We start from the raw sequence: 26,574 nt of genomic DNA on the forward strand, positions 1-26,574 counted from the left end.
AGATATCAACATATTCCACATTCTTGACAAAAATCACCAGTAGTTTAACAGTGTTCATTCTTTTTATGTTTAGGTAGCAATAATTTATAGAATATTCAGCATTCCAGCCTTGGCTGTCCTTCCTTCTAATGTTCGCTGCGCTTTCTTTACACAAACTCATAATCTGTCCTCCTATTACCTTTTCATTTTCCCCTCTCTTCAGTGCCTTCTCAAATATCCTCTCTGACTCAGACTAATGTCACTTCTCCCATTTCTTTATCTCCCAAACACACGGTGCTCTCAATGTCACAGAGTTGAGGGAAGAACACAAATTGCCCTAACTTATGTCCTTACTCCTCACTATCTATTCCATATTAATTTCCCAGGTCCCCTCAGCTCATTCCAAAAACTATGCAACCTTGTCACGCAGGCACTAATGTTGTGGCAGTACAATAGCTTATCTGTGACTTTTTTACTAACAAGCAGCATGCTGTAATAGCACTATTTACCATAAATGGACAGAGATGCGCCTTGGGAATTTTTACCCCATAGACATCCAATGACCCAATGTCCAAAAAAAAGGAGACTCACTGCAGTGTTATTAAAATCTAAATTCCCTGTTAGGAATATGAAGTGTTATACTTGATTGCAAAGGAGAATGAGACATGTTGATTAGATGTGGCGAATGCAGCGTTATTGCTCGCTATTTGTTAATATCCTTTACTTTCCAGATCATTAATTAAGTCTCTGTAATGAGGTTTTTAATTCCAAATGAGTATTAGGGTAATTGTCCTTGTTAGAACAACAGCAGTGTTCACTGAAGTGACACCCATCGCTTTGTTTGTACACCAACCTACTGACCTGAATGTATTGGTAGCTAAGAAATGTTACCACCCCCATCACTTAGCTAAGCAATTTGTCAAATGTCAGAGAAAAATAGCTCCTGATTGCCATTCTGCTTTGTTGATCCAACTGAAGGCACATTAGACATGATGTTCGTAGCACCATTGTTCTCTGAAACAAAGGGGGGATACTGCAGCAGGTACTTGTACTAAGAGAACAAACATATTTGATGGTATTTTGATAATTACCCCTTTGATCTGTACACTAACTGTAAATTTAATAAAAGCTTCCAGAAAGGTCTTGTAGAATTTGGTACACGTTTAAAATTGATATTATTTACAATATTCATATTACTTTTTAGCATGCACTATTAGTATTATTAATAGTGCATGCTAAAAGGTCTATTAAGTACACAATGGGAGACGAATATACAAAAAATACTTGTAATTTATGTACAGTCTACAATCTGCATATAATAGATGGAAGTTAAAAAGTGCTCTGAAATTCACCAGAAGTTTTTCAACTCAGTTTTCTGCTAGAAATAATATTACTAAGCTGTGAAATGAATTCAGTCAGTTAATTAATTGGGGATTGGATGTTCAGGTTTATTTCTGTGTTTTTTTTCTCTCTTGCCAGTGACATGCATGTTCAAGCAGGTTGGGGTCAGATGACAGACTTGCACCTGTCCATGAGTAAAACTGTGCATAAGTATGATTCGTGAATGTTTTTTGTACTTTCAGGGGAAAAACTGCATGCCCTTTTTGTCCTTTAGAAAAAATGATTGTAGCACATAATGTCACATATAACTCCAGGGGTGAAGGAATTAGCATTTAGGTGAGAAAATCCAAACTTTTACCTAACAAAGAACCACACGGTAACCATAGCTTCAAATTGGTTTTCTTATCTCACCTACTATTTCTCTCTGTGATAATAGCCAGGATTCTTCAAGGTGAATTTCCATACAAATTGTCTAAGCGTTACCAAGCCATTATTGTGCATTGAGAGACCTCAAATTAAATTAATCCAGCACTATGAAAAAGGGAAACAGGGTTTTTAAAAAAAAATGTTTTTTAAAATTATTCTGGCAAAAACAAACACACACAAAAAAGAAATAAATGAATAAAAAACCTCCCCCGCACCTTTCTGTTTGCTTTAACCTGCACTACTCCATCATTCACTTCTGATCTTTTTCATCTATTTTTGCTACTTTCTCCAATTCTGTGCCTGTCCTCAATTCCTTTTCTAAAGGAGAAAAAAAAAGATTGTCCTGCTTTCAGGTCATTCTCAATGGTTTCTATTTCTTTTTCAGCCAGCGTACCCATTTTTGACACATCTCTGTTTTCTGTTCTCTACAATGTTGTCTAGGCAATGGATTTCTTTTTTCAGTAACACCATCTTTTTTCTTTCTTTTTCCTGTTTTATTCAACTACGTTCTCCTCGAAAAGTTGGTAAGTGCAAAGTTGGAAAAGAAGAGTGGCAGATTGTGGCCTTTCTCTTCTTTCCTCAACCCTCAGATAATCTTGTCACAGCATCACTCTCCTTGACTCCTTTGCTTGTAGTTAATCAAATCCTAATTTGTCAGGTTACCTCTGTGTCTCGTGCTCGAGCTTGCCTCAGTGTTGACATCCCTGTTCCCTCTTCCAAATTTCCCTCCAGACAGCCCTCTCGCCCCCATCTGTCTCTTGCTAACCTCCTCCGTGCCATCTTTTGCTCACCACGCATCTTGTCCAAGCATCAGACCTCATCCCTTCTCCCCTGCCTACAGTTTTCTGTCCAACTCATCTCCTAACACTAAGTGGCAGGGCCTCAGATGGACTGAGGTTTGAATTGCGCCAGCTAAAAAGGTTCACCAGCAGGGCAGACAAATGCTGCCAAGGACCTCTGGCAAGCTGGGGTCTCGGTGGGAAGGAAGGACGGGCACGAACGAGGAGGAGAGAGGCCGGATGAAAGTGCACGTCTTGTGAGGAGGGCTATCGCACTGTCTCAGGGTCTCCGAGGATGAAAGGAGTGCCATGACTCCAGTGACTATACAAGCAAAATCACAAGGCAGCCAATGAGGAAGAAATTTTGTCATCTGAAGAAAACAGGCACAATCATAAGTTATATTATAAAATATTGACTAATGGATGCGTAATCAAATTGAATATATGAAATGGTGTCAGCCAGGGTTACATTTAATGGATAACCTGCAGAGGAAGGAGGTAAAAGATCACGTACAACATCTTTATTAATATGTCGATATGATTAAGTTAATTATTATTATAATTTAAGCTGGGGAACCTTTGAGGGTAAGAGCTGCCAGATTGATTTATTTTGCTCAGTAGCCAAAAGTAGAAATATTACTTTTGCTGTTAGATAAAAAGTAGAAATGCAGCACATTCTCATTTCTTAAATTTCTTAAATTTTTATGTAACAGCTTCAAGCTAAACTATTTAAAACTGTGGGTAACCACTTAAAAGCAGCCACATGCAGCTCAAAATGCAAACCCAGAGAATTATATTGTAAACTCTTTTAAAATATATCAAAAGACACAAAATATGGTGGAAAAATATTTTATTCCTTGGAATTTCATTGTTTCTGTCTAGAGGTGGTCAAAAAGGAAACCAATTATCTAGAAAATTGTCTGTAAGTCAGTGGGAATGGGCAGTGGGCTGACACAGACTAACTGTTTCAAGTTCTGTATTAACATTTTGAATTGTAAGTATTTTGCTCGTTTGGCTCCTCCGTCCTGGTGTAAAAATACTCCAAACTGAAAAAAGTCAACCTTTCTGTGTAGTATGAAATAAATGGCAACAATCTAACCATTTCAAAATAAAGAATGTGGATGTTGTGCACACCCATTCCCAGGTGGGTACAGGACAAGGCCACAAAGGGATGTGAGATGATTTAATATTTTCATGTCCTCTGGCAGAGAAACGATAACACCTGGCAGTCACGATTTCCTAAAATATGTGGGAGAACTTGGAAAATACAGGGTTTAAAAAATATGTGGTGTAATGAGGACCCCAACTTAGCCAAGTCTAAAAGAATAAAGGCAAAACTTCCAAACTATACGGAGGCTGAGCACAGCTTATACGTGACTCACTGATGCGCATTTAGTTCTCTAAATGCTGGCAAGGCTTAACACTGTGCTTGTCACCCAACTTGTTTGACGGGATGTCTTTGAGATCAGAGATTTATTTAGGTTTCTCCCGAATCTGTCAAAGAGCAACAAAGGCTTTTTGTTGCCATCCTTACATGCAGTATGTCAAATCTTTTCATTGCTCAAGAAATTGAGTTCAAACTCTCTTCATTGTCAACAAAGCTTTTGTTGTTCAAACTGGAAGGTTGCTGTTTGGCACTACGTATCCTGAAGAACTTTTACAGTACGACGCAGTATTCAGGAACAACCACAGATGAGACCCGGACCATATTCTCTTTAAATAGTTTTTATCTCTTCTTGCTTCCGTACGTTAATCTCCTTCTTTACTGCTTCCATGATCTACATGGCCTTTCAGTCATTGTTCTGGCCACACTGAACAACATATTGAAACCTTCTGAACTGAAGGCACAGGAGCCAAGACGCTGTATTTTTACAGTGTTGTAAGGGAGACTCAGCATATTTTCATCTATAGCACATGCATCATATCACACCCCACAGACGCAGAGAGAAAGATTTAAGTTAAACCAGAGACCAAATTTACTTCGCACTATCTTTATGAGATCTGATTTCATGCTCTGCAGGTTTGTGCGCACCACAGACAATAACAGTGCAGTAATCATTCAAGTCCAATTTCCAAAAGAATACAACCCTGTATTTCACATCATACTGCATGTTTCAATCCGTGAGATATAAAGGAAGAATAAAACGTGTGATTTCTTTAAGCTTCGTGCTTTTATCACTGACCAACTGTTGAAGCAACAAAAATATGAGTCACCTTGTATAGTTATGGCTACAATAGCAATCTACTGAGCATGTGATGAATGGTGTTTGTTCACCGTCGTGGAAATGTCTGCGAACAAAAAAAGACCACGAACTGAAAATCGCTCATCAAATGTACATACGCAGTATTTTATACAAGAAGTACGCATGAATGGCATTTCAATCTAAGGCTCCATAGCCCCCAGTGAATGCTTCAGAAGCAATGTTCAGTGCTGTTTTCGTGTCTAACTTCTAGGAAAACCAAACTTCTGTGTTCAGTTAAAATAAGACCAGGCACGTATTTATATACAGGCAATCGCAAGCATGGTGAGTTGTCATCTTCAGCTCCCACTGGGATTCAGGAAGAAGGCTTCTTTTCCAATATGGGTCTTCTCAGATCAATAGCATTCAAAGAAACTAAAAATGCTAGCTCTAAGAGGAAAGCATCAGAGCGATGTGTGTTTTCACACTGAAATCAGTCCTGAACGATCTGTCACCTGTATTTAAGGACATCACTTGAACACATCTCATATTTCTTGAGGTTTGGACTTGACCCAGGAGACTCAAACACATTAGCTTATACTTGTAGCTGATTTTAATATTGCTTGTTCAGATATGGTCATTGCAATAAGATGTAATGTTGCTCCAGCTCTAGATGATTAAAGTCGTTCTATGTAGGCGTTACATTATAGAACAGGCAGTATAGATGACTAGCTCGACAAACATAGAGCATTAAATGTGTAAGAAAGCTGAACAGTTAGCGCATACAAAGCTCCCACCACGTCCTTGGTTTACTCTTCTCGAGTGAAGCTGGCACATTTCTTTAAGTGAAGGTTTGTGTTTTTAAAGGGTGAACTGTGCCTTACATTTTTGCATTCATGTTTCTGCATGCTTGAGTCCCCTTCCTGGCATTGTCACACAGAAAGTGCAAAGTGGAGTCTCACGAGGCACCCTGTTGAATTTACACCATATGAAAGACAAGGAGGAAAAGAGTACTTGACAATTCCAGCAATAGCTCTGGTATCAGCCCTCCTTCTTATACTGAGTCATTGTGGGAAGGCAAATCCATATCCTACCACAATATGGACAAAGAAATGTCAAGTCTGTGTGACTGACAGCTTCACAATACCAAAGTCTGAGGGGGTCTGATCGAGTCTAGCGCTTAAGATGAGAAAGTTAGGAAAGTTGTATAGAGCAGCAGATTAAAAGCCTTTGAATCCTGGCTGAAGAATTTGATATATTTTACCTGAAAATATTTTTTAAAAAGATATTGCTTGCTTTGTATGGATCGCTACTTCTGAGGCACAGACTACTTTTAATTGGCATTTGTCTGGGGTGAAGGAAATGGCCACATTCACATCTAGACTACCCATTAAAGACGACAAAAGAATCCTCTCTTTGACAGCAGGTGTCTTTGAAACCAGATGAAAAGAATCCATCTTGCACATTTGTAATTTTCAGCATCTCCCCCTCTCACTGTGTATTTGTTTGTGCATACATGCAAGAAGCTGCATGGGATTACAATTAGCAAAATAATCTATGAGCTTCTGTTATTCTTCAATAATGAGGCAGCAATTACATTCAAATTAAAAAAGAAGGTCCACTTCCATGGACTGAAACCAGCAACAGAGTAAATGTAAAGCTGAGCTAAGTTTGTTGGTTACTAATGTGAGTGTCATTTTCTTTAGTAAATGTTATAACATGTTAACTGACAAATGCTGTACGTCTCCTGTAGCTATAGAAAGTGAAATATTCTTCATATGTAAGAAGTGGCTTTGTTGACTGCAGCCCACAGTTCCACTCACAGTGTTGGCTCTCTGGAATAGCTTGCTGTCACACCGACATGTTGTCATTATTATAATTAGTTCCACCTGCGTTTTTCCTGATTAAATGAGTCACCAGTCTGCAGGAGTTCACCATATCATGACTCAAACATAAAGAGGGAACAGGCGGCAGTGGTGTTGCTCCTCAGCAGGGCTCCACAGCTTCACCCTCGCTCTCATCAGAGACCTAGGCCCTGCTGGAAGCAGCATAACAGATGCGAACTTATCGTGCACTGCAGAGAAAAAAGAAGGAGATCGTAAGAACAGAGAAAAAAGTGAACAACAGAATATAGCGAATAATGTTTATCGGTTAAAGAAGGACGCACTGGAATCTGAAATAGCTTATTGTGGAATCTGAGGCGTCCTTGTGGGATTCTGAGCACATCCAAAATGAACTGTGCCTCACCTAAAAAAGCAGATGAGAGCAGGTAGCAGCAGCACTAGTCTGAAGCGTGCAGTCTAGTGAGACTCATACAGGCTGAAATACTAGCGTCATGTCATCAGAGCCCTGTCTGTACTCTGTGTTCAAAAGTTGCAATTATGACATAGTATCCTATAATCATAATAAACTTTAGCATCAACCAGACAGTTTTTCTTCTTAAAGCACAGAATCCAAATTTCTTCATTTTGCCAAATTAAAAGGCGTCTATAAATAGTAATATGGCTGAACTGGTACCTAACTCCAGCTTTTAGACCAGGTGAGAGTCGCGCATCGCCGTGCTTTGAGGGTGGCAATACTTTGATCTCATTTTGTCTTTTATCTTGATGTCTGTCTATTCGCATGGCACCAGAGTAAGATAGCATTCAGTCAAACAGAATGAGTCTACGTAGGTCCAGCACATGCCTGTGATCAGCTATGAAGTATGGTATTTTGCAATTTTCTACCTTTTTTTTTTTCCAAAATAAGTCAGGCATGAATCCAGTGATCCTCTAGGTGGTCTTTTCTTTGAAAAGGTTCAACGGGAATTCTACAAAATTATGACTTGCCGTACAATGCCTCAGTGCCTGAGGAATGATAATTGGTTGGTTTAGGCATGAGGAGGAAATCTGAGGCTCAGTAGGAGCAGAGCCTTTTTGTTTCTTTTTAGGGTCACAAGGGGGCTGGAGCGCAGCTGTTATGGGGAAGAGATAGGGTAGCCCCTGCACAGGTTGCCAATCTGTTGCAGGGCTAACATGGAGACAAACTATTCATGCTTACATTCACACCTACGGCCAATTAAAAATGACCAATTAACCTAACCGCATGCCTGTCTTTGGACTGTGGGAGGAAGCACAGACACAGAGAGACCACACAGAAAGGCCCCTCACAGGACTAACTAAGACACTATCACACTGCCCCAGAGGGAAGGAGGAAAAAGTGTAAAATAAACGCCTTTTGCAGTTTTCAAACTTAAGTCAGAAAAATAAAAAAAATAAAGGTGACACATCAAGATGAAAAAATTCTGGACCTCATTAATTTCTATACTCTGGTTCCAGCCCTGAAGGTTTGGTTTGTTCTTTTAGCTGCAAGGGCACAAGCTTTGCCAGGGACTGCAGTGACCAAAGGCTGGTCATAGATGGTAGAAAATCGTGGTCCTTAATCACAGAAATTATTCAACATTTGTGAGTTATCTTACAAATGATCCTTTAGTGATCAAAGATTGCATTCCTCATGATTCGACTGCACTATCCAAGTTGCACTTCTCTGCCACTGAGCACTTGGAAAAATGAGAAGACAGTATGGGTAAAATATATTTAGATGGTGGCTGTAAATTCTCAGCAGAGCTCTGTCCTCTGCACGAGCTTGCCAAGTTTCGCAAACTGTCTGATGGTGTTGCTTTCTGCATGACAAAATAACCTCCTTGCAGGGAGACAAGGTGATGCAGGACATAGCTGAAATGTGTTTATCCATTTCACTTTCTCATTGAAAATATCCAGCCGTCCACACTGCAGATTATTTCGAGGCAGCTAGAATCAGTGCTGATATTTTTTGGAGGAGTTCACCTGCACACACGTGAAAATGAAGTTTCTTTTTTCAGAGCCCAAAGTGGGAGTGTCATTTATAGCCTGGCTGTTTGGGTCCAGGTCCTCAGCAGGGCGTTGGCAGTTTGCTGCTAATAGTCTTTGCCTGTCAGCTCCTAATGAAACACACGAATATAGACAGAGGTTAATTAGCTGCAGGTGTGCCTCAATGACCACTTGGGCCAATCCTGGCTCACTTGAATCTCATCCATTTCTCAGTCTCCACCTGGTTCACCACAAAGCACAGGACATTAGAACACATCGCCTGTTAAACTGCTTTCAAGAACCACAGAAATGTCACAGAACAGGATTAACATGGCTGCTGTTCCATGTGGGCTGCAGCTGGTGAAGGTAATGAATGAATAATACACTAAGACACAGTAGAGCTCACATTACTGGGCCATATCATTAGACACAATTAACTGATGTGTGGGGAATGAATTTAGAAGAGAGGTAACGTCTGAAAGTATCGATTTGCACATGAGTGACGGCCTGATCAGTTAATCGCATGCGTTACGCTCAGTATCTAACATTAGAGTCAACAGTAATAGCTGAATCTCTCCTTTTATTTCCCTCTGCTTGTAATGACAGAAAGCATTCTGCATTCATCTCCTTTTAAATAGACAGAAAACACATGAATCTTTATTGTCCACTAACTTTATATTCCTCGCTTTGTGGTTGAACTCTGTGGCAAATGCAAAATCGACTACTGCAGTGAAGCTTAATGGATACTGATTGCTGAGCCCAATTTACCTTCCGCCAGTCTATTGCCATGGACAGGGATGGCAAGCAGTAAAAAAAAGTGGAGGGAGGGGAGAGGGAGAGATAAGAACAGAAATCCGTATTGAGTGCAGAAACCTTATTAAAATATTAAGTCAATGAAAAGATAATGAATTGCTCTGAATACTAAAGCAAAAACCTTTTCATGTTGTTATTCTGCACAACATGGCATCGTTTTCTTTTATTAATCGTCCTGTTTTCCACGACGAGTCTGATCAAAACTTTTGGCTGTGCCCATACGCGTTCAGTTCCTGATATATCTAGAAGGCCAATTTAGAATGAAATATAGGTCTTGTCAGCTGGTGCTTAGTGAAGAATATAGCAGTGGGATGCAGATTTTCCCAGAGCAGAGCACGCTGATGTTTTTACTTCTTGCACCCACCCCCAAGTCACAGGTCATCAATATCTAGGCGAGGGTGGCAGACGGGGCAATGCAATTCTTCCGCCTCATCTAACTCTGCCCTGGTTTCTCTTTCCGTCTGTCAGTTCTTCATATTTGCATTTTTTTTTTCTGCTGTTAAAAAATATGTTCTTTTTCCATTTACTTATTATGAATTCATAAAACACTGCTCTAAGCTTGTCTATGGAAAGGTTAGTCCTGGGTGTCAGAGCTCAAGGCTCTGTGCTAGACCAACTCAGTACCCCCAGTTGAATCCCGACCTCTGTGAAATTTATCCAGGCTTGTCTCAGTTGCTGTCAATGTGTGTGTGAAGAAACATGTTGGAAAAAAATATACACAGTAAAAGCTGCATGTTGCACGTGTATTAGCCCAACTGCATGTAGTGATATATAAATTCAACATTTAATAATCCAGCTCTCACATTCCACGTTTTTCTGTGAAAATGCAATAAGGGAGACAAATGTCGGAATGTTGGCATGAATTTGCATTTATGGTGCAAAAAGTTATCCTATAAATGAAACAAACAACAAATAATCTAAAATAGGAGTGTTACAGTAGACTCCTTGGCCACATTGAGACCAATACAATCAACCGTTAAATCCAACACATTCTGTAGTCGACACATATCACAACATATTTACACATTTAATAAGCCACACCTAGAAAGGCAGATTTTCTGCATCCAGTGAGTCTGCTGTCATCACTAAGAAACACGACGGTGATAAAAACTAGAGAAACTCTATGTGATGGTTTCTTGGTTTATACCTTTGGTGTGCTATGGCAGCACATGGGTAACGTCTGATGTCTGTTTGACGATGATTCAGATTTCTGCCTCAGATGAAATTATTTATTTGGAGAACCAAATTCATGATGTGATCCATTCTTAATGAATTTGAAAACAATTCTTCCTGATGAAAACTGGCCAATAAGACTAGAGAAGCATTCTGTAAATGCAAATCCATTATACTGCAAAATTTAATCCAAAGACTATCCATCAACCCTCTGCAATTTTCTCTTTTTCTCTTTTTGCAAAGCAATCCAGTGGTGTGGACTGGATGCTTTGGCAGGCCATATCTCGCCTACAGGCTATATTTCTGGCTCCTCTGCTATAGAAACTAGAAGATATGAGATTCCAAAAATATCATTAATAACTGGCGATATTTATGCCAGCGAGTCTTCTATCCTAATAACCAAAAAGGTAATACTTCTTTCTCAATGATACCGCCAAAAGGACTAATGCAACTTTCAAAAATCATTGCTCAAAAATCTGCAAGACATTCAGGATTTGTGACAGTGCTACAGTTTTGAGAAAAGGATCGAGTTCATTGTTTTGGTAAAATTAAGTGCTTCCTTTAAATTAGAGGGGTTGCTTTGTCATAGTTTGCCATAATTACTAGAGCTACCTAAGGGGGTTGTTCCTAGAGTGTGAGTTGAAATGACTGACAGAGCCAGTAGAGGACACTTAACAATACATATACAATAAGCTGCTTATACAAATGACCTCTGGGAGTATTTTTGCTTTGTTTATCTTGTGTTTTTAAACAAAATAATGACCTAATTTGCAATATTGATAAAAATTCCCCATATACAGTGTGTATGAGTGTGATAATGGCAGAAAAGTACCTGTTTAATTCCCTTACTAATAATATCAAGACAGGTAGCTCTGTGTGTGTGTGTGTGTGTGTGTGTGTGTGTGTGTGTGTGTGTGTGTGTGTGTGTGTGTGTGTGTGTGTGTGTGTGTGTGTGTGTGTGTGTGTGTGTGTAATAAATCAGACAGCTTTCGTGATTTTAAACAACTGTCTCATCTAAAGCCTTCCTAGCTGCCGCAGTGATTTAAACGATTATGACAACTTGCCACAAATGCAGGTGGAGAACGTGCTAATGGCGAGCAGACCTCTGTGATGGAACAGTTGGATGAGGGAGATAGTAGAACAAAATTACTTGAAATTGGCCTCTCCAAATGGCTTTTTAATGCTCCTTTTCGAAAGCTTTACCGCTTGACAACTGAGGTTGGTGTCATTTTCTGTCAGCGGGATCCCGTTTGTTTCAACAATTTGAATCTCACTTTTTTGCCGTCACATACACAGAATCTTTGAGTGCTTCTCCCTGCCTTTGATTAATCAATAGCACGAAGTATCACTAAGTGCAGTTCACATTATGTATGACCAAATGTACCAAGAATAATTAAGGCCAAGCCCAATTGATTTGCTTTCGCTTATTTATTAGGAAGAACAGAAATGCAGCTCTTTTATGTAACTCGGCCTCTAATTGAGTCTAAGAAGTTTAAGTAAATTCTAGTTGGTAATTTCTGTTTAAGTGAAAATTTAAAAACTAAATGCAGAAATGCAGTAAGTTATTCATACTTATATTTTTCAGACGAGCTTTGCAATCATGTGCATCTTTATTATTTTTCATTTTAAGTAGTTTCTGAGTCAAATTTTGTGTTTTTAGAGTCAAATTTGATTACACTTTCAATGATAGGAATTGCAAGAAGCATGATAAAGTGTTTTTACACAGCATAAATGTTGCTGTTTATATACATTTGCCACCATTGATTTGGCCATAGTAAAAAGAAAATCCCTACTATACTGTATATATGACTGGTTTTCCAGTTTGCTTCACTTTTGTATCGCTGTAACAAAACTGCTCCATTTCATCAGTTAAAAATAATAGAGAAACTGAATGTGTAACTAACTGAAGTATGCACTCTAATAAAAAGCCAAAGAAATAACATTAGAGTTGCTGTTCGCTTCTATGGACAAACAATGGACTCCTCATTTAAAGTTATCTGCTCTAAATTGGAGCCACTTTCTTTCTCACTATATTCCTCTTTGTTTCTGTCTTATTCCGTCTTTCGTTCTCATTATAAGACTGAATTCATTACACCCTCTCTGTTTAGCATGAATGAAGATTAGCTCCTGGGTATATTAAGATGTGCTTCCTGCTTTTTCCTTCACCTGGATGCGGCTCTTGTAGTCATTAAACCACCAAGAACAAAAGGACTGATCGGGGATCAGTGCACAGGTCATATAGCCATATTAAAATGCACTGCAACAAAAGGAAGAATGGTACTAAATGGCAAGTGGAAATAAAAGTAACTTCTGTTATTACAAGGTTTTTTACCCTCCTTCCTTGTATCCTTGTATCATTTCCATACAAATTTGTTAACCTTTGAACACACAACTTGAAGATGTACCATTAGAAGTTATTAGCCTCTAAGTGTAAAAAGTTGAAGAGGTTGATTTCAGACTTTCCTCTTCACAGCAGTTGTATTTAGTTATAAACCTGGACTATTGTTGAGCTAACTTTTGTTTTTCCATGTTTCCCGTTACATTAACTTGCATTGGCTCATGTCGCATCCTTCTATAAATCTATATTTTCAATTGGCAAAGTAATTGAAATATCAATTACTGGGAGGGATTAATGGGGCCATTGCCATACTAGTCAACTCACTTAAATCATTTAAATAGCTGGATTAAATTAAAAGGAAATTAGGATGCTTGGAACCAAGCTCAGTTTGAAACACTGAAAGTAAAAATAAATGTTTGGCTTAGGTGGTTGAGTGAGTGGTCCAAAGGTTTGATCCCTAGACCCCAGACCCTCCATTTACTCATCTCCTTGAGTAAGACTAAAGTCCAAGCTGTGCTAGCTGGTTGGCCAGTGGCTTGCACAGCAGCTGTGGCTTTAGAGATAGTGCAGGTCAGAAGATTGATGGATCAATCCCTGGCTTCTCCAGCCCGTGTGTATGAGTGGAGTTTGCCAGAATACTGAAGCCTGCATCCATCTTTTTGTATGAATAGCTGAATGTGACTTTATGCTAAAACCTTTTTTGTATTCCAAAGGGAAAAAAAGTATTATCTAAAGGCCAGACCATTTACAGTTTACTAAATTACCATTTATATGTGTGTGAAAGTCTGAATGATGTAAGTGCACACTTTTATTATTTGCTCCCAAATGGAAATTTGTCATGGACAAAAATCCCTCATGAATCCAAAGGCTTCACCAACTTCCTGAAAGTCTAGACTATCTACCTTCCATATAAGCAGCCTCTCACTTAGTTTGGATCAGCATATCTTAAAATGCCCAAGTGGAGAGTAGTGGAATTGGTTATTTATCTGCCATTTCAACTTATTTTTGGGTAATGAAATAGAGAGTGAAAGAGATGATAGACATAGAGAGAGAGGGGGAATGACAGTCACGAAACTCTGTGTGACTTAAGTACATGACATGTGCCTTGCCCTGCTGAATCATGGCTTGCCCTCTGTCTGTCTCCATCCCACTCTCTTCCACCTTCTCCTCTTCCTTCCCTTCTCTTTCTCTCACTCTTACTCTTGCTCACTACGCCCTTAAAACTTAAACTCTCCCTATCACTTACCAGAACTACCCAAACTCACTTTTGACATCTCTTGCCTGCCTCTCTCATCCTCCTCCACCCCTGCCTCCTCCTTTATTTCAATGCTTGTGGGAACCGCTTACTCTTCCCTACCTCCTCCTCTCTTACTCATTCATCCCTGTGAAGCCTGCCAGCGAGCCACCTTCTTCTTATTCCTTCCTTATAGTTTCCAAAAACACATCCTTGCATTGCTACATCTAAAGACTGGCTAACTCACTTGCTCCTTTGCCTTTTCTACAACTGTGATTTAATCAGCACACATGATAAATTTTTAAGGGTGTTGATTTTAATTTAATATCTGCATAGATTGTAATTCATGGTACAGACTGAGTCTTTAAAATTTGTATTTTTTGTTTGGTTTGGTTAGTTTTAATTGGTGTGTTGTGTTTTTTTGTTGCCATCCTTGCACTCCAAGTCTCATGAGAGTGCAAATAAAAGCTTGGATTATTTAAGCCAACAGTACAAGCTTGTAAATTCACTGAGGGGAAATATAGCTCATATTTCTGCCATTTAAAATTTTGTGATGTTTAATAGTGATAAATTACAGAATAATTAGGGAACGGCAATTTACATGGTGACTAATGGGCATAAAATATCATATCAAAATAAAATTAATCTCTTTGACAGATCGTTTTCAGTAGCCTGGATGCTGATGCAATAGGAGCAAAATTTTAATTCCCTCACAAATCTTTCATAATAAAACAGAAGTATCGTCAGTTTTGTGAGTTATACTAGGACAAAGTTAACTTGAAAGCCAACTCATTAATTGAAAGTCTGAGGAGAAGTCGTTCAGAGATACTTACCTTTGAAGTTTTTTATTTTTAACACCATAGAGAATATGTAACCCCAATTCCAGAAAAAGTTGGGACTGTGGAACGTGGAAATAAAAACAGAACGCAATGACTTGCAAATCTCATAAACTCATATTTTATTCACAATAAAAAATAAGAAATGCATCCAATGTTTAGACTTTTTACATTTCATGACAAATATTAGCTCATTTTGAATTGATGGCGGCAAAATGTCTCAAAAAAGTTGGGATTAACTGGCAACAGGTGAGTAATGTGATTACAAATGAAACAAGCATTTGAGAGAGGAGAGTTTATCAGAAGTAAACGTGACAGCGGTTTATCAATCTGTAAAAAAAACCTGCACAGTTCGCACAGCCATGCAATGTGGTCATATGGTCCAGAAACACAGCCTTCTTCTCTGGGCCAAAGCTGATGGACTGAGGAAAAGTGGACAACTGTTCTGTAGTCACAAAACAGAATGTGAACTTCTTTTGTGAAAACATGGATGGACTAAAAAGAAGAGAGGCCATCCAGCTTGTTTTCAGTTGCCAGCTTGCGCATATGGATACTGCAGTTATTACAACAGCATGACGTCATAGAAGAGTCTCCATCCCGAATTTCTTGAGGTCCAGAAGTTTCACCTTCTGTCCCAGTTTAAACATTGGATGCTTTATTTCTTCTGTTGTAAATAAAATCTGGATTTACAAGAATTTAAAATCATTGCGCTGCATTTTTATTTGCATTTTACACAGCACCCGAATTTCTTTGTCATATAGGTGCTAATAATTTAAATGGACACCACAACCACAACTCTACTTTTTCTTCTTTGTTTCACTCCTTATATGCCTCACCCTCTGAGCCAGACAGCCCAAGCAGATCAAGTCTGTCTCTTTTAAAATGACTTTTAACAGTCACACAATAAGAAATCCAATCTCAAGGAAGCAGAGGGATCGATTTTCTGTACCGTCACGAGCCTCAATAAAACCAGAATGCAACATCATTCACATTACAACATGCTTTTTTGAATAACAGACCCAAATCATCAACTCTTTCTAAAGCTGTAATTCTCTTCCTTTTAATGTTCCACTTCCATAACCTAGGGAGTCACTCCTTCCACCCACACTTTCAGCCTGCAGCTGAATGCAATAGGTTATTTTCTGAGCCTTTTTGGGAAAGGAATTATGAAAAAGAACAAGCAAGTATACATGTGGATGAAAAGGGAAAGCATCAAAGAGATAAATCACACAAAAAATTACAAAATAACAGGAAATATCATCCGTTGAAGACAAATGGGAGTAAACAATATATAAAGGGTACATGGTGTTATGAAATATTTAAAAGTGAATCTTCAAACATGTAATTCAAGGGTTGGATTTATACATTATAATCTGGGGGCTAGAGAGGAAGATGCGTTCTCAGTGATGCGACCCCGATGATGACTGACAGCTCCCTGTAGGCGTTCCCGCGGTGACTCAGAAGTTTTGCTGACTATTTATGTCTTCATTTTGAAGAGTTGAACAGCACAGATGATGCACAGCGGCCTTAACAGATTGGACCAATTACTGCGTGTCTAAATAATACAGAGTCCCATCACCATGCAAAATGTTCAAACTTTGGATTAAACAGCATTATTTGACATTTAGAATTCATTCTGTAGTGAAGGAAGGATGTGCATAACTTTTTCTGCAGCTTTCATAAACAGTTCTCTTTGTGAATACACTTCAGGCCCATTTAACTTCAAGGCTTTCAAAAAACATCCCTGGTGTACAATTTGTCCTTCTGCAACTCAAAAGGGCTCAGTCAACCAATTTTGAGAGTGAGAGTGATTTCAACCCAAGTCCTCGGAACAAAAGTAACGTCAGTTAAAAGCTGTTGTCTCCTATGGTTGGACCTCTCTGCCTCATTATGTGTCACTTTGTTTTAATGCTGTGCGCAGGGTACAAATTTGAGGGAGGTCACTGTCGAATGAAAGTGAAGACTGCAATTCCATCAGCTAAATACAAATGCAAGGACGAAGCACTACTGTGTTTAGACTGGTGAAAAATGTGCAGTTTGTAGAGAATGAACATTCTTTATTACCTTTACTAGCCACATTCCAGCATTAATGAAGGGATAGGGGATTATTTTTACTATATTATTCACTGAAACAAGATCTCACCTGATTTTTCTATTAATTTTGTATATTATTTGAGGTGCGTGACAAGCATTCCCAACCAAAAATAACAGTTTGGATGAGTCTGACAGTTGAAATAGTGAAGAATTTCCATCTGACACTGGTTATCTGAAGCTGCCATGTTCTTGATCTATAGTTATTCTTTTGTTTTTTCCATCTCTTCGTGTTTTTCTGCTTATCTATTTCAGTCGCAGTGGGGCTGGAGCCTATCCCAGCTACCATAGGACAAGAGCCAGGGTACACCCTGCACAGATCGCCAGTCTGTCACAGAGCTAACACAGAGACACGCTCACGTTCACACCTATGGGCAATTTAAAATCGCCATTTAGCCTAACCTCTGTAATGAAATGCCTTTGGACTGTGGGAGGAGTACGCAGAGAGCACTGATGCTGACAGAACAGGAGAACTGAAATGCCCCGGCTAGACTGTAGAGGTGTGGTAACAGTGCTAACCACTCCCCCACCACACTGCCCAACAGAAACTTTCAAAGTAATACATTTCTCGGGAAAAGATGAGGATAGATGCTAGAAAGAAAGCAGTTTGAAAAGTTTAAAAAAAAGGATATTATTTGGCCCTAAAAATAAAGCCAGTGTAGCAGCTGCTCAAACTGTAGTTCCCTGAGTGGCCACTAAAGGCTCCAAAAGTGACTCAAAAGCCAGCTGCAGAAATAAGCATGTTTACAGCCTGGTATATAAGTCAGTTTTGGTCCCTATAGCAGATGAGTATGAAGGTGTCATTTTTCCCCCTGTATTTAAACATAATGTATACAGAGACACCAGTTTGCATTTTACTGAAACGTAAAGGTGTGTGTGTGATTGTTGCAGGTTGTTTGTTTTTATTTAAGGCGTTGGCCAAGAATCCCAATTCAGAGACATTAGAAATGCGACTTTGCCGTGCAATCGCTGGTTTCAATGTGACATACATACAGTCTGTTAGTTAAAAATCAGCTCTTGCTGAGTGAAACAGCTGTTGGGTTACTTCGTGAGTGCTGAACTAAATGTTAAACCAAAACAGTGAGCTAAAGGATGTTAAAAAGCTTGGCAGCTTTACGGGTTTTGTGATAATTCAGGTCATACAATTTGGTCGAATGAAAATGACTCAAGACTTTTAGTTTTATTGCTCAGCCCTGCAGTGTTTTCGCTGAGTGTGTTTAAGGTGTAAAATAAGCAACCCCAGCCTGTTGTTTGGACCACTCTTCTTTACGGATGCAGAGCAGACTGCTCAGATGAAAGACTTTCCGTCACTTTTGAAGATGCACATACCTTGTTACTATAGCAACCGCTTTGGGTAAAAACAACAGAAGAAGAGGGGGTACAAGGGGGAGAGAACAAATGATGAAACGATAAAGCAGGTCATTGAAAGATTACATTTAAATTCAACAAAGACTGGAATTCAGTGGATAGTCCGCTGATGTTTAAACACCCTCCACTCACAGCCATTAATCTGTCAGGCTGTAGCGAGTGAACAGGATGCCTCCCATCAGCCTGGGGCAGACTTGTGATCTGAAGCAATGTGTGAAAGCAATTTGAAAAAAACAAGTAAACCACTTTTAGACTGAATGCTATTATTTTCCCTGTTGCTGATAATGTTGTGTTTTAAGAGCAAGCACTAGTCAATTCCCCTAGACTTCCATGTTAAAGTGTCCAGTTTTAGCCATGACGTTAGCATCCTTACAGGAAAAAAACAAAACGGGTTTAGTGTCTTTAGCTAATTTATCCCTTAATACCCCTTGTATAGGGGAATTTTACATATATGTAACTTACCCATGTAAATTCTAAAACTTATGCACTGGCAGTTAAGCAATATTAACATCGCTAGCTGGGTGGTTAACCAAACCAACAACTAGTATGTGCTCCATTTTTGATGACTGAAATTCTTATAACTTATTAATATGGCATCAATTAGTAGATATTTCACACTTTGACATCACTGTGTCTACGGATGCAGCTTGCTAACGTGCAAGTTAGCATCAGCACTCCACCCTTTGATCACTTCTGAACAAAATTTTTTTAAAAGATGGCGGTGATGGTGCTTAAAAAAACAATGAATATGTCCATCTTTTATATATTTATTTATGGGGGTTGTTTTTGTTCTTGTTCTTGTTTTTTATTTCTTACTATATTCAAAGTAGCTTTTTTGAAGTTTTTCCTTTCTGTTAATATTACAAATATAGAATTTTATACAAAGTACATTAAAGAATAGATTTTGTGTTTACTTTTGTGCACAAGAATAGGCTTTCATTCCACAGAGCGCGCACACACACACACACACACCTGCAAAATCTTGTAAACGACATAATATTGTGTAATGCAAAGCAAGAGAGTCCCAAATTGAGAAACCCAGTCTCTGTTGCATCACATGATTGTGTGGCTTATCCATACTGAATTTCATCAAAGCTGAATAGTGGACAAAGCAGTGTCATCATTTAGTTTCCCTCCACTCCTACAGAGCCGCCATCTGTCAAATATCAATTTACTTCCTGCTCTCTAAAGAGTGCTGAGCCCTAATTGGAAATAGCATGTAGCGTATTCTCTGTTCTGCACACATGGAGAGTGAAGCTATCAGTCAGTCTGAGATATGAATATGATGCAATCGCTCGTTCATGCCCATCTGTGGAACAATTCGTTTTTTTATCTGACAGAGGGAAATAAGGACGATAAAGATTGTGATATTGTGTGTACTGGAGTGCAGATGGACAAACTGCAGCATGAGTATCGTCTCTATTTAGCAAAGACGACACGAGACTAGTCGCAACACTTGTTCTGGAGTAATGTCTTGTTTCCTTAATGTCACATTCGTAACGAACTGAAACAGAAAGTGCAAAATGCTAAATCTACTAAGTTAATGCTAAAAATTAACAGAACAAAACAACAAACTCCAATCTCCCTTTTGCAGACAGTGTTTTTGTGCATCCCTTACACTTTTTTTTAGTAAGCTCAACCATCCACTTCTGCTTTCACGATTTCATCATAAACTTCTAACTTGACAGTCGCTGCTTGCAGGGAGCAGACATCAACATCAATTTTCATGCCGAGGATTATCAGTCGTGATAAGAGCATGGTCTCCAGTCATGACCCAGATACTAAACAGCAGTTTTCAGTGAAAGAGTTCCCAGCGTCCAACCCCAAAGGTAGCACTCAGCTGTGGAGCGTGACCAGGGGCATACTTCCTTCATCCCCCAGTGGCAGACTGTTAATGTTGCAGTATTATTTCCCGAAGAATCTGACATGAAATATTTGCATTACACAAATTTGTAGTGTGTGTCACTCTGCACACAGCACACTGAAAACACTATTTTTTTCTAACCGAAAAAATTCTCACCATCCTACGTTGCTACCAGATTTGATTCGTCATGACTTTGTTGTTTTTCCCAAAATGATATTCAGAGTGTGGGGTCACCACTCTGACACAGTAAAAGAAATCCAGCCCACATCACAGATGGACAAGTGCAAGTGGTCAGATCTTAAAATAGCAGCTGCACTGGAAGTGGCACAGAGCTGCTCAACATGACCTTAAAAAGAAGATAAGCCACATTTAAATCAGTTTTACATCAGCAAAGTCCCCGAATTTTGGCAAAGTATTCAAAGAAGTGAAAAAACCTGAAAGATGTCACAAGCTCGACAAGAAACATGACTGGAAATAGAGACATTTCCCTCATCAGTGGCTAAGATGTGAGGAAAATTAGGTAGTCCTGCAGATACATCCTAAAACTGTCAATTAAAGTGTCCTAATGAGTTACATTCAGTCAGACAGTATTACAGCTTTTAATCTGCATCCATCAGAAGATGAGTAACTCTAGAAGAGTTCATTTCGACTTTTTTCTCCTTTTGATTAAAAATCCTATTATCATTTTTTTTTTCTCTTAACTCACCTTTACTTTGATAAAGGCTACTTTGGGATTTTTTTCCAACAGCAAGGACCCAACCATGGCCACAGCTTTTACATGAGAAGAATAGACAGCCAGGCTGTGCTCATCATGTTTCACTCAGGAATAAAAGATAGTCTGATTGCACTCCTCTTTTGTGTACATGGAGTTCATGCCCCGTTATGTCCTGTGCTTAATTAATCAGCAACCCAAAATGTATTCTTTAAATTATTTTAATGCCTTATGATCTATATGGTAGTGAATTCAAATTAATGCAGTCTGTAAAACAGCTGTGTGTGTTTGTGTGTGCGTCCCTGTGGAGGTCAGCTAATCTGTCTTCCATTGTGAAGCTCACTCCAGAGGTGGAAACACACACACACACACACACACACACACACACAGACACACACACTATCCCTGTCAACATATGAGTGCCCACAGGGAGAGGAAGTGGGGCAACATGCTGGAGACTCCCTGCCACCCACACCTGCCTACTCCTCAGGCTGCAAACACACACACAGTGGGGAGTTTCCACTTTCTTACAACATTTTTCGGGGGTCTTTTTTGTTTTAGTTTTTTTGGTGCTTGGTTTATTTTCCCAGGAGACGACAAATGAAAAGGATTAAAAACTTGAAGGACATTGTCTCATTTTTGTTTTCAGCAGCACTTTAGCAGAATTAAACAAATACATTGTGTTTTTCAATTATGAAAAAAAAATACTCGTGCTAATTGTGGTTCAGCAACAGCTTCGGCTGTGTTTAAATAATACTCTTGAAAATAAGAAGCACCTGCACTGTGGAATTTTAACATCTTTTAGAAAAACTGTACTTTTCTTGCCTCTACTAAAAACGATTTCAATTTTATCTTAAAGCTGATTCACCTTTTATACACTGTATATATCATAATCTTGCAAAATGCTATCATTGGGAACAAAATTAGAACTGGATTTAAATAATATAATGTCAGTCTTGTTTCACCTCCTCCTCAGTATCAGTACTTTCAGCTGTCAGCCTTCATTTGCAGTTTTGACCATTTCATCAAAAAATATTCTGGATGTCCTTCACATCCTCTTTTCCCTGTCCTCAAATATGGAAGTTGTACATCAGCGTCTCTACGTTGTAAGATTTTTGCAAGCCCTGTTTTGTGACGTGCATCTTATCAACTGTAAGATAATATTACAAACTCAATCTAGAGATTGCAGCAATCTCTTTTTGTGTTACATTTGTTACTTGCATGATGATGATACCAGCTGGAAGTTTCTTCATTTCTGTTGTTTGGTTAATAGGTGCAGGTTGTAGGAGCCATCACACTGAAAGATGAAGATCAGAAAATGTATCCAATTATCTTTATATGAAAGGTTGTTACAACAGTCAGCTGTGAATTTCTCTCACACTACAACAGGGGGCCAATGTTTTGGAGCCTCACAATTCTTTCACATCAGCAACATTTTTTGATTGTGTCTCCCTCGCTTTGGACTAAATATGAATATTGATATTTAAGATATGCTGAAAGTGAAATCTTTGCTGTTAGTGGAGATATTTGAATGTGAGTGTTCAGTAGTTATAGGCTTCATCAAAAGAACTGAGTGACAATACTAGTTTTACAATAATATTTGAGCTCCTCTTTTTGACAATGCTTCCTAGAGATGACTTTCTTTCTTTTTTTTTTAATGAAAAGATGTCTCGTTCCGATCAGATGTGACATCAGGTGCAGCCGTTCCTGCAGAGCATAGTATTTAACATACAACACCTTGTGAGTTCTTCCAGCTAATGTGGTTTACAGTAGCAGAAGTGCATACATCTTGAGTATAGCCAGTCCCAGTGGGAACTAAGTCTTATATCCTGACAGTGCTGGTGCTGATATATACTCTTCCAACCAAGCTATACAGAAAATGAAATCCCAAACCTTGGCAGCTTTAGTGTTAGTCTCTTCTCTTTGAGCTCCATGGGAAATTGAGTTTCCAACCCAGCAACAGCGCTTATAGCTCTACCCAAAGGGATGAAAAAGTGCAGAATTTCAAAGAAAAGATCACACTGTCATTTTCTTGTAGCTGCGCAGATCTCAGCGAGGTCACTGATGCTAAAAATATATGTGCACTTGTGTCATTATAGAAAGAAATGGAGATTAACCATCTAAAATTGCAAATGAAGAAAAACGTTGTGCGTTTTTTTTAATAAAAAAAAGAATAAATAAAAAAATAAACCTCTCTGATGTCCAATTAGGAATTAAAAACAGTTGCCAAATATTTGGTAAAATGCAGCTTATTCCAAAAGCTTTTACTGCACTGTTTATCTCGTTCACCTCCTCGTGTCCTGCATCACAGGCTTTTTTGAAAGGAGAAATCAAGAAGGCATTGGAGAGAGGTCTCTGGGTCACCGGCAAAGTGAAAAATGATCCGCTTACATCTGTGCTAACATTGCCAGATAAGACTGGGGGCAGATTGGACAGAGATTTTCGCATTAGAAAGACCAGCTCACCCACTCTAAGATGTAGGGCAGGGCCACTTAGGAGATAAAGTCACTGTCAGTGCGAGAGAAGCCATCGGTGACACCACAGACATCTGCACTTCCTTCAGATTATGTCTTTATAGTCGGTGACAGGAATATTTCCTGTCTGCGATCCTCATATAATATGTGGCAGTGTGAGAGTGATCATTTGAATTTGGATCTAATCAGAGGTGTCATTTTACTTGACTATTTGTGCTGTGTTTTTTTACCGAAGTCATGTACCGATTGTTAGGGATGAAATAAGAAATTCTGCTCTTTAAAAGCACAAAGTTGTAAATAAGAAACAGAAATGGTTAAAAATTACAGATCTTTTTGTATTATTTTACTCCTAATGGAATCACGCTACACTGGCCACCTTTGGTGTGAAATTGCATCAGTAGCCATAGTTTGGAGTGGAAGCAGACGAGGCTTGGTACACGGCTGGTTAGAGCTGGCAGGAGAACCAGTGGGAAGAGCGTAGAGAAAGGCTGGCTGGTGGGTGTTGATTGGAGCAGAGAGTCAGACAGGCAGGCTTTATCCAGGAAGAGATGATGGTGGAAAGCTGTGCAAGGCAATTGGCACACTGATGAACAATGGAGAGCAACCCATGACACAGAAAGAAGGCATAACTTTGAGACAACTTGACTGCAGACTGTGACTAGAGACTACATCTAGTTCAGCCGCAGTGTCAGCGCCATGTAGAAGGACTGAAGAGGCTGAAATGTAAGGTTCAAATACTGCTGGAGCTTAAGGAGAGGATGAGTTTCAGATGTGCCAGTTGATTGGTCAGAGTTTCAGGAACTTCACCCAGACAGACACGCATGAAGAGAGGGCTTTTCTCATTTCTCTGTTCCTTGCCTTCTTGTCTCCTCTATCCTCTATCCTCATTCACTCTGTGAATTACCTTCAAGAACGTCTCAGCTCTTCAGCCCAGTCTCAGTGTCCAAACTGTTACAGTAAATCAATGAGGACTGTCCCACTGTCAAAGTGTGTAAGGGCACCACAAGAAACGTTTCAAGCCCTTTATGCAGACTTTCATAAGTCTGCATCTCTGCAGGCGGCATTAAAAGAAAACTGTGTGCAAAGAAGCCTGACAGGAGAAGACTCCTTGAGGGTTACAGGATGAAAGTTGACATAAAATTACAGGAATGCAGCATGTTTTATCACAAACCATGCTTGTGCATCATTGTTTTTCATGTTTTATTTAGTAAAGAAACATGACAAAAATACTAGAGAGAATGAGGTACCTGTCGTTCTCTCTATAAGAAAAGAGCTTGGAATATATTTAAAAACACATGCAGTCCCTCCCTTTAGATAGTCAGTAAAGTGTGTAAAGCCATGTGCCAAAGTGCTGTTGGACAGCTGCATACAAAGGAGACGTCAGGTACCCTCTGTGATGCTCTTGTGCTTAGGTCTTAAGATGGATATCGGGATCAGGCTCTAAAATGTATCTGGAGATGGGAGAAATCAATAGAGAGAAGAGTTGTAAGACGAGGATATCGAGGATGACCAGGTGCATCTTGAGAAAGTCTTTTCAAACATGTCATACAAAACAGCTGTGCCAAACAGCTGGAATCTTTAAAGCATGGTGGTAGAAGGATTTTACAAATACGTGTGTTTATTATTCACTGGTTGTGTTGGTTATAAAAGGAAATCATATCTACGATCAAACTCTACCCTTCAACATTTGTGGGTGTGATGACTAAAGGAAGAAGAATATATTATGTGTGTGCATTCTTGTCACACTGTGTCACACTAGGAATTGAATATAAACGGTTTGTTGTCATGAACACTGTTATGCTCATCTGACAGAGATCATAAATAGCAGTAGTACTCTTAAAAAAACACAATGAACCGATTAAGAAGCTGTGCACTCCTCATTCTACATTGACATTGTCTTAAAATGACAGCTCAGAAGCAAGGACTGGTTTCGTTAGTGCCTGCTGCCTCAAATCCTCTCTCCTCATGCCTCTTCCTTCATTTGTGGTAGTGAGATGAGGAGCATATAGAAGGTATGGCAGCCATGGCAGTTTGTCCTGAAACAACAACAACTGTAAACTCCACATTTTGACTTTTTTCTCAAAAGACATTTTCAACTTTAATCTTGAAATTTCCACTTCTGTGAAGTCGACTGTCAGAAAGTGAAAGAAGCTTGAATAGCTTTTGTTAACGTGATATTTACCAGCTGCATGTGTCAGCTGTATCAGCCAATAGCAGATGGGGGTTGGCAGCGGGATCAGCTGATCTGAGCTCAAGTTTGTGAATGAACTTCATCCTGATTTTTATTCCTTTGCAAAGTTCACAGGTGTGCGCAGGTTGGCTGTGATGTTTTTATGTGTATAAATGTGCATTTTTTCCTCTAAATACACTCTGATACAACTAATTTCTTTCTCTGGTTTATACTTAAGTGCAGCATGACTGGTACAGAACTATTTGGTTTTGAATGAATTGAGTGGTTAGATTCAGGAAAGTACTTTGGTTAGTGTTATGAAAACAGCGTGAGTGATTTAAAGTAAATAAAAGTCAAATAGACCTTGTATTTAATAAGTTCTATCAGTGCAGCGTGTAACATATAAAACAGCTGAAGTTACTAAACCTGGGTTTTGTGCTACTGTCAAGTCAGTACTTTGGTAGAAATCAACACTGAAGACTGAAATTTTAAATTAAATTCATATTTAATTGATTTGTGTCTTGTGATTTGGTTAACATTTTCTAACTATGATTAGATAATAGAAAAATTAGTAATTAACTCTACAATTAACTAAACAAAGTTACAAAATAAATACAAATGCCTCTAATTATAAATATCCCAATGTATTACACAAAATTAAATATATATATAGTTTACACTCTTATATTGACTTTGTAATTTTCTTTGTAGAAGATGTGATTTTAAGGGTGTACAAGTACTGTGTTGTGTACTTTAGGTGGAGCAATTGTAAAGCGAGATGGCAACAGGCAGGAAAGATTTAAGTCACACTTTTCTATATTTGTTATCGTAATTTGCTGACGACAAAATTTGTTTGTTCAGAGTCAAAGCTAGACAGTTTTAGGCTCTAGACGAACATTCATAGCAATTTTTTCTCTTCCTCTTGTAAGTCAAGCTGACGGCCTTTTCTTTTTTTAACGAGTGGATTCT

General features: G+C 38.9%; 1 protein-coding gene across 1 annotated transcript in view; it reads left to right on the forward strand.

Annotated features, from left to right (window-relative positions):
- LOC120443272 (pro-neuregulin-3, membrane-bound isoform) overlaps positions 1-26,574 on the forward strand; it is a 215,830-nt gene that overhangs the window by 148,233 nt on the left and 41,023 nt on the right. Inside the window, exon 4 of the mRNA XM_039621561.1 lies at positions 2,268-2,270. Coding sequence (XP_039477495.1) covers positions 2,268-2,270 — 3 coding nt within the window. The remainder of the gene's footprint in view (positions 1-2,267; positions 2,271-26,574) is intronic.

This window comes from Oreochromis aureus, linkage group 13 (genome assembly GCF_013358895.1).
Source record: "Oreochromis aureus strain Israel breed Guangdong linkage group 13, ZZ_aureus, whole genome shotgun sequence".
Classification (NCBI taxonomy): domain Eukaryota; kingdom Metazoa; phylum Chordata; class Actinopteri; order Cichliformes; family Cichlidae; genus Oreochromis; species Oreochromis aureus.